The sequence below is a fragment of the Apis laboriosa genome, unplaced genomic scaffold, assembly GCF_014066325.1.
Source record: "Apis laboriosa isolate Shangri-la unplaced genomic scaffold, ASM1406632v1 scaffold112_cov148, whole genome shotgun sequence".
Classification (NCBI taxonomy): Eukaryota; Metazoa; Arthropoda; class Insecta; order Hymenoptera; family Apidae; genus Apis; species Apis laboriosa.
In genome coordinates, this window is record NW_025220865.1 from 3,863,692 (window position 1) to 3,873,507 (window position 9,816).

A 9,816-nucleotide genomic window follows, 5' to 3' on the forward strand; every position below is an offset into this window, starting at 1 on the left:
ATTAAATAACATAAAAAAATAAGATATAATTATAATAAATATAATTTTGTTTACAGAAATACTGCCGGGACTATTGCTGTTGCTGCCATTATCACTATACAAAAATATAAGAAGAATGATATCCAAAGATAAAATGCTTTGATCGATGAAGTAATTTATAATTGCGCAACAATAAAAAGATTAGGAAGAAACAGAATTATTAATTTCAAATATGTATTAGAAAGCCTGTATTAAAAAACGAATGGAAACGAAACGAAATAAATACATAAAGGAAGCAGAAGAAGATTAATAATAGTGAAAGAAACAATAGAATGATATATACTTTAAGAAGAAAAGAATATTGATTTGAATATTTTTCGCACGACCAGTTTTGTGATGATTCGCAAATGTGCGTATGTGTGTACGTGATTGTGTATATGTTAAAACTGTGCGCGTATGTTTCTCGTTCTGCCATCTTGAAAGTCATCCAATTTCTTTCTCTTGGTGGCGCTGGCTCACGTGTGCGGGAAGCGTGCACGGTGCGTGCATCGTACACGCACTGTGCTAAGTTGCTATAAGCGAAGAAATCTCGCTTCGAGAATAACTGCAAAATAAAGATTTATCGATAGCATATAATAAAACTGCGCGATGAAAGCAAGTTTGTCGATAAATTTATTTCTTTGTGGGAGTGATAACGAGTGTCCTAACAATATTAATAGTGAAAGCAGTATCAGTAGCAACAACAATCTCGGCAACAGTATACATGACATTAGTAACAGTAAGAAAAACGTATATGACAATGGTTTTAACGGCAATAAGAAATCACAAGTGGAATATAATGTGCAAGTTAAGTGTAAGCCATATGGCAATGATGAGCAGTTGCATTTCTGTGAGGTGTACTCGTACTGATTGTGAGTGCTAGTAGAGAAAGAGAAAGCGGGAGACAGAGAGATAGAAGCCACCAAGACTCTCGTGGAGAGCGGGGCACTGAAAGATATGCGGACCTTTGTGCGAACAGCTGAAGCGGAAGTTGTGAGAACAAGTGGAGTGCAACGCGCTCCACCTAATCGGTGATAGGGTCAGTCGGTTAAAAGAAGACAAAATTGGCGTTCGCAGCGACGGCAACGCGGCATCTTTCGCGATCACCTTTTCCTCATCCCTTCCTTTTTCCTACTTCATTTTGTTTCACTTCGTTTCCTCTCTCTTTTTCTCAAACTCTGACGCAATTCATTCGTTTATTTTATATATTTTTCTTCTCTTAGTTATCGATAGAGAAAAAAAAATCTTGTCTTTTATTTCGATTGAAACTTTCGTATAATGATACGCAATTAAAATGTTGGAAGAATAATGCAAACGAGAATTCGTCGTATAGAAGCCGCGTCGCGTTTCTTACAATAATAAAGGTATACTTTCCTAAATACATATATTGAGACAATTGGTGCTTAAATCATGAAATTTGTTCCTTCGATATGTGTATCGTCTGTGTAAATTGTAGTTATATTTGTATAATTAAATTTATAGCATGCCTTTAAATTTAAACATGATAGTGAGAATATAAATATATTTGAAATATTTAAAAAAATAGAAAATATGCTTCGAGAAAAAATTTGTAAGAAAAATTTATTCAAACTTCTAGCCATATTTTATGCATGGAATAAATTTAATCCGATATACAGTTTCATTATAAGTTTTATTTTGAATTTTATGTGATTTTGACAATCGAAATTCTTCTTTTTTATGTTTTTAGAATTGTAACAAAAATTATTACACAGAAATCGCGTATATTTTTACACGCGCAAAATGTAATTCCTTATATATTATCCACAGTTCCGCGGGAAGATTTAAATACCAGATACTAATTTTAAATTTCTCCGACTGTTATCTATAGAAATCGTCGCTGGAGCAACAGCGGAAGAAAGAAATTTGAAAAATCAGTTAGATTATGTTCCAAGTGTATAATATCGAGTGATATGGAACGCATGAAAGTGTATGTAAGCTAGCAAGAAGATAAAAACGACGAAAGAATAAGAGAAAAGAGGTAGCGAAAAACAAACATAACACGCAACAACGAAGAAACGAAGAGAAGACAGTAGTAGTGTAAAGAAAACAGAGATGATAAAGAAAAAAAAAATCTACGAAGGGAATAGCTTGTGAGAAGAAAAGCAAAAGTTTGCGCGACGTACAGTATAATGTGGAGTAGCGTGTTTCGCGAAAGTTTTTAAAAGTCGATATAGAATTTATAAATAGATCGGTTGGTATACTCACATATGTGCACGCGTACGCATGTGTGCGTGATTACGCGCGCACATGTACGTGATTTTCACTCGAGACTGAAACGGTGAATTATTCTCGCACGGATCGACTACTCGTGGGGGAAATTCGAGATCCGGCTTACCTTCCACAGCTGACGTCATTACCGGTAAGTTGTTTTTCCGTTACTAGTAGACTTATACCTTTGTGATGTTAAAAATGTTACTGTAATCTCTTTGCCTCTTATTTTTTATTTTACTATTTTTGTCTTAAGAATGAATAATTAATTTTTTATAAGAAGTTTTTCTTTCAATGTTCAATTTAAAATTAAGAATATTTATTTCTTATAAGATTTTTCTTATAATATTTATTTACATAAAGAATAAAACATATTATTATGTTTTAATTTAAAAATTTTTTTGTTTCATTTAAGTATTGAATCAAAAGAATTATATTATATTTTTTCATAAAATAATGTTTAATATTATTGACAGTTTATTGTAATAGTAATAGAATTAAATATATATCACATATTATTATTAAAAATATAATGCATTTCTGATTATTTCTATTAATTGTTATTTCATATAAAATTGATTTTTAAAAAAAAGATTATTTTTATATCTTTGAAATAATATGATTTTTGTTTTAATAGTTTTATTTATTTAATGAAAATAGTTGTTTCATTTTAGGAGGATTGATTTAACTTATCAAAGTTGAAAGTAATGAAGCATGAATTATAAATACAAAGTCTAGTTAGAATTATTTTCAAAATTTAATATATACGATTTAAATATATCTCGATAATATGAATAGTAATAATAATAATAGTAATAATAATAAAAATTTTAAATTAATAGAGTTAAAATTAAGAAACAATATATAAAGGCAAACATATTCTTCTAATATTGTGCATACAAACGTCTTTCACGTCGCGTTGATTTTCTATGTCTTCTCGTTAACGCTGCGTAGATTACCGATGACCCACGTTGATGATCTTATTATGCAGCATGCGTTTATGTTAGAAGCACGTACTTCATAATGTTCATGGAACTATGAACACAGTTATCGCAAAGAAGCAATAGGAATAATGACAAATCATAGAGTCCGAAATCAAAATTATTTCATTTGATTTTGACTTTTATTAATGATCATATGTAATATATATAAGTCTTTCTTTTGCAATACTTTTAAATTTTAATATTTAAATCAGAACCACATAATATATATATATATATATATATATATACATATTATAGAAATATTTTTGCTATAAAAATAAGAGGATAGGAAAAGTAACTATATATTTTATGTTAAGATTAAGTAAATTATTTTTAAATAATCTTCAATTATTTGAGAAATTTTATCAGAAAATATTTATTTAAAATAATAAAATGAAATAAAATAAAATAAATTAAAAAATTTAAGATATTATTTCAATTTCATATTTAGAGAATAATAAATCTAAATTTATAATTTTTTCTTCTTAATATATTATATATAATATAGATAATATATATATATAATATAGATAATTATAGTATAATAAAATATTGTTTTATTTAAATAATAATACTTTATATCATTTAAATAATTATATATACATTTTAAAATATCAAAATATTTTATTTCCAAATATGCAATCTATTATAAAATCTGGATTTAATATTATTTTTAATGACATGTGTAATTAAAAAAATATAATATATTTTTGAAAAAAGTATGTACTCTGATTTTTTATCCTCTCTTATCAAATTGATATTATATCTTATGAAGATAATAATATACAAACATATATATGAAAATACCATAAAAATATGATAAAAATTATTTTGAATTGATGATTTATAGAAAAAAATATTTGTTTCATTAGATATATGTATATGTATATCTCTATATTTATTTTCTACATAAATATTTTTTTAAAATTTTATTTCTAATTGATTTTCTGATTTTTTTAATATTTCTATATTGTACAATTGTAGATTACTTTGCAAAAATTCATTAAGTATGATGTTATGTAGTTTCCTATGTAACAAGCATGTTAGTTTTATTAATGATTGAATAAAAGCATAATAGTTTCATATGAAGAGATCAGAGAACAAGAAGGAGACCATAGTGACTTAACAAGTGTTCAGATTTATTAACGAATACATATACCTATTATATAAAATTACATGTTAAAAGATTGTTTAGATTTTTAAGAGTAACAAAAAAAAATTAGATTTATTTCAATATTTTTTAATGAAAAAAAAAGCTTTGAATTATTTTATTTCATATAAACTGTGGATAAATGAGGATAAATGTGAAAAATATAAGTAAAACATATTTAATGTTAACAATACATGATAATTTGTAATTTATTATTTATTTTGCACGCAATTAAATTAATTATGATATATTATAATAATAATAATTTAAAAAATTACAAAAATATCAATAAATTTAATGATATAATATTTATTTTAAAATAGTTTAATAAATTCTTAATAAATTAATCGAATTGGAAATCCTTAAAATTTAAAAAATTTTTTATTTTTTTTCTATAATTTTTTAATTATAATATTTTTTATATTTTTAATAAATATCTTTATTAAATTTTAAAATTGATCCACGATACAATTTATTATATTTATATATTAGAATTTCTTTAAAAAACTATATAAAAATTAACGTGTAATAGAATTAATATGTAACGAATTAACGAATAAATTTAGTAGAAATGCAATCGCGTGCAATTCTTCGAAATATTATTCCCTTGCTATTTTTGTTTGTTAGATATTTTCCAAGGAATATAATTAGAACTCTCATTATTATAATGAGAATAAAATACATAAGTTGTATATTCATTTTAAATTATTTATCAATACTTTTACTTTATTACAAATAGATTATTTAAATAATTGATACAAAATAATAAAATTTCTTCAATAATAATAAAAGAAAATAATAATTAAAATATTAAAAATTAAAATTTAATTTGAACCAAAGATACTATATGTTCAAATTTAATTAAAAATATTAAAATCTATTATTTAAATTAATTATTTCATTAATTCATAAAAAATCATTTAAAAATATTATTCTAAAACAATATGTGGATATTTTAATATTATTGGAAACTTTATCATAGAAAAAACTGAAAAATTTTAGAAAGTGTGTAAAATATTATTTTTATAAATGATATTTTTAAAAATGTAACAGTTTGATACGTTCAAAAGAAAATTTCAAACGTAATAAAAATCTTCGTATTTGGTAACATTTTTATTTTAAAAAGATTGAAAAGATAAGATAAATATCATTCCGATATGAATCGAACAAATTTGAAATTTTTATTTATCAATTTCTTGTGAAAAAAAAATTTTGTGATTTTAGTTATTTTTTAAATATAAAATTTTAAAGTAGTATATTCTATAATATATATGTCTCGCTATATAGTGTAGATATGCATGTATACACGTGTCGGTTTCTTTGAGTATCATTAAAGTACCGTTACTTTGATGATACCGACCGTTTTGATGTCCTTGCGAACTTCTCTTCGTCTTTTTTAAGAATCGCGTTACTGTGATCACGAGTTAATGCCGATTTTCATTTATTTCACGTGCAAATATGACATTCACGTCTATATAAATTATTTACACTTTGTTAATCGTCTTTAACATGACGCATCATAGTGAATCAGCGATGTTATTCAAGTTCTCGAATGAACAGACATTTTTTACGTCAGTTTACCTGAGAATTAAATTTAATCCAAGACTTTTTACATTTTTAATATGTCTTCTTTTAAATATAAAATAACCTGTAATATTTTAAATGGTGTTTGTATAATATTACGTAATATATAATATTAAATTTTAATAGAATTATTCGTAAATAATTTATAAGAAATTTTTAAAATATTAAAAATAAGCAAGAACAAAAAAGATTAAAAAGAAAGAAAAGATGAATAATAGGAAAAAGGAAAATAATTTATTCTTTTAATAGTTGATTCTTATAATACCTGTTCAAAGAAATATTATAAATTCAAGAAATAATCGTACATATATATTTTTATAATTTGATGGATATATATGAAATATCGTTAATAATATTAATTAAGTATACTTATTGTTAAAAATCATAAAAGTAATAAATGATTTATGATTTATTAAAAAAATATTTCGCTTGAGTTTATTATGAAAATTTTCTTTTTTTTTTTGATAGATTTGATAGAAATATTTATTCTAAAATATAAAAATATATATAGAAATTATTAATAATGGAATTAAATAATGAAAATATGCTGGAACATTTTTTTCGCAAAATATATAACAATATATAATTTATTAAATACTATTCAAAATTTAAATAAAAACGATGACTACAATATTTCCCATCATAAATCCGATAATGACATTGTCTTGCTTGATGTATATTATCACGTACTTTCTAATGTATAACATTCTCATGACCTTTCTTTTCATCTGTTCTTGATGTGCTTTATTACTAATACTACATCATGGATTAAAAAACAAGAAAAATATATTCTGAAAAATATATTCTGAAAAAATTCTATTAAATTTTATTGCAAATTACAAATATTATCATTCGTTGTTTCAAATCGAAATATTTTTTTATCATTATGTTACATATGTTACATATGTTGCATATATAATATCATAATTATTGATTATGAAATTACTATATTGTATCGTTAAATAATATATATAATAATATTGTTTATGGTTATGAATTTCAAATCATTAAAAAATATTTATTCAATAAATTTTTTAATATAAACAAAAATTTTTATAAATTTTCATTTGTATAGATTTAACAAACTAAATTCATTGATATAATTAAAATAACAGATTACTTAATTATTTTTGTTAATATATAGACATGGAATAGATAGAGAAAAATGTTTTGCAGATATTTCAAAAGTGATAATATTTAATGATATTTTGAATCTCTCTGATAAACTTTGATAATCATTGATTGAAATATTGAAGAAATTTAATTTCATTTTTATGTATATAAATATTAATAAAAATAAAATAATTATAAATTGAAATATATATGGATATATATATTTTTTTTCAATATCTGTAATATTTGTATATTTGTCACATTAATAATATGTTGTACTTGTTGATATTATTATTATTAAAATTATAATATCTTCTTTATTAGTATATGGAAATATATTCAAACGTATGCGAAGAAATATTTAATTAAGATAAAAAATTGTTAAAAAGAAAGATAAAACAATACATCTATATACAAAATTTAATAGTCAAAGAATTTAAAAATTTGTCCAGATTTTTTTTTTCATTTCTCATTATAGCATATATTAAATATTTTTTTGCAATTTACATTTCTATTTCTATTGTGTTTTATCAATTTAATTAAATAAATTCTCATAAAATATTTTAATGATTAGAAGCAATTAATTAAGAAAAAAATTAGAAAAGAAATAAAAATAATATTTTTAATGAATTTTTATGCATTTTGTTTCAGTACACAATGCGCTAGGAGTGATGGAGACAGTGAGCAAGCAAGTCCAGGTAGTAAGCGGACTGGGGGTGGGGGGTCCGGTGGGCCCTGTGGGTCCAGTGGGGGCAGATTTGCATCACCATCATCATCCTCACCCCCACTCCCATCCTCCACACCCACACGCCCACCCCCACGGTCATCCTCACGGACCCCATGGCCACTCACTGGTCGGTGTAACGTCGACCCCTGGCAGGGGTCAGACACAACCACCGGTCTCGCATAACCAGCATTTACCCGCGAGGTCTACTCCGGTACAGCTGCATAGGTAAGTTATATTCTTGCCTGTGTTATCTATATGTATCTATCCATACATATAGTATAGATATGTACATATAATATATAAATGTATGTATTACTATCGCAGTCATTACACATAACATTATTTATGTATAATTTGTATGATATAATTAAAGTTACATGCATGTATTTGATTGTTTGCGAAAAACAATTTTAATTTGAGGAAATGCCTTTATAATATAAACGAAGTATAAGAAATAGTATAAGAAATATATTAGTAGAGAAAATTGAGCAATTTTGATTCAGAAAATTATTTCTTTTTAATTCTTGATTTAAATAAAAAATTTTTTTTTAAAAGTCAAAATATAATAATTAAAAGCTAATTATAATAATAAATTTTTAAATCATTTATAATATTATATAACATGAAATTTATAACAAATACTGAATGAAAATTACGAAATATTTATGGAAACTGCAATTCTGATAGTGGAAAATGTGTAAATAATTAGAGTATTCAAATTTCAAATCTAATAAAAATAATAAAGATAATAGTGAAGATAGTAAAAAATTCTAAATAAATAATTAAATTTTACGTATTCATTTACAATTCATTTAAATTTAATTTTCTTTTGTCAACAATATTCTTGAAAATAAAATAATATATAAAATGAAATGTAATTTATCAAAATTTGCAAATAATAATAAGATGTGAATATAGATATTTGGTGATATTTTTAAAAATTAATTAAATAATTGATTAAAAAATTAAATAAAATCTAAAAAAAACTAAATTATATAAAATAAAATTATATAAAAAAATCTAAAAAAAATATAAATTTGAAAGAAATTTAATTTTTACAATTAATGAAATAAATATTGAAATAAATTTTTTATTAATCTTTCTATTCAAACTATTTATTATTTTAATATCCTTATTATTTAAAAATTCAATAATATATAACATTAATTATTTGTAATATATTGTATAAGCTTAAATATTAAAACTTGAAATACGCGGTGAACAGAACATTGAAGTTGGATGCGTAACATATATTCGGTATACTGCGCATGCGTTCTTCCAATTTTACCACTACTGCTACCTGTCGATTCTAACCTCAAACGTCAACGTGCAACGTTGATTTTTAACCTTGCCAGGTTTACATTTAAGACTTATAGTTTACTGAAATATATATATGAACGGTTGTGTAGTGTATTTTAATGAAATTATTAAAGTGAAATTACAAATTTCGAAAACGCGATGTACCAGATGTGCAAATGGAGAATGTATGCAGAAAGGAAAGATTTCTTTGAAACTCAAGATTGTCCGTTTGCATGATGAAGTAAGTCCACGCAGTTATTTCTGTTGCGGTGTTCGTTATTCCTCGCACAAATTAATATCTTTACGTTATTTTTTAATTTATATAACTTATTTTTGTATTAATACATTATATTTTTAATTATAATATTAATTACATTTAATGATTTTCTTAATAATATAATTATTATAAGTTTTATATAGAAATTATTACAAAATATCTTGATTACTTGAATGACTTCTCATTATATTCTAATATAAAAATTTCGATATTTTATTTTATTCAACGTAATCGGAATTTTTATTATTTTCAAAGAAAATCTCATCAATTAATATTAATTAACGCTTCAGAAATTTAATATATAGTAGTTAGGAGGATACATATAAATAATATATAAAACGCGGGAAAACCAGTTAGGTTAGGTTCGATGTGAGGATTGTATAAATGAATCGAAAAACATGAAGCAACAGTATGTATACTATATATATATATATAT

General features: G+C 23.6%; 1 protein-coding gene across 10 annotated transcripts in view; it reads left to right on the forward strand.

Moving 5' to 3' along the window:
- The window catches only part of LOC122712941, a 60,638-nt gene that overhangs the window by 8,379 nt on the left and 42,443 nt on the right, over positions 1–9,816 (forward strand). For 6 of the 10 annotated variants that reach the window (XM_043933008.1, XM_043932988.1, XM_043933060.1 and 3 more), the window contains exons 2-4: positions 57–1,382; positions 1,868–2,398; positions 7,729–8,029. In XM_043933008.1, coding sequence (XP_043788943.1) covers positions 7,749–8,029 — 281 coding nt within the window. In that variant the 5' untranslated portion in view covers positions 57–1,382; positions 1,868–2,398; positions 7,729–7,748. Of the gene's footprint in view, positions 1–56; positions 1,383–1,867; positions 2,399–7,728; positions 8,030–9,203; positions 9,345–9,816 lie in introns of those variants that run through there. The other 4 variants (XM_043932999.1, XM_043933025.1, XM_043933033.1 and 1 more) reach the window with 4 other exon arrangements.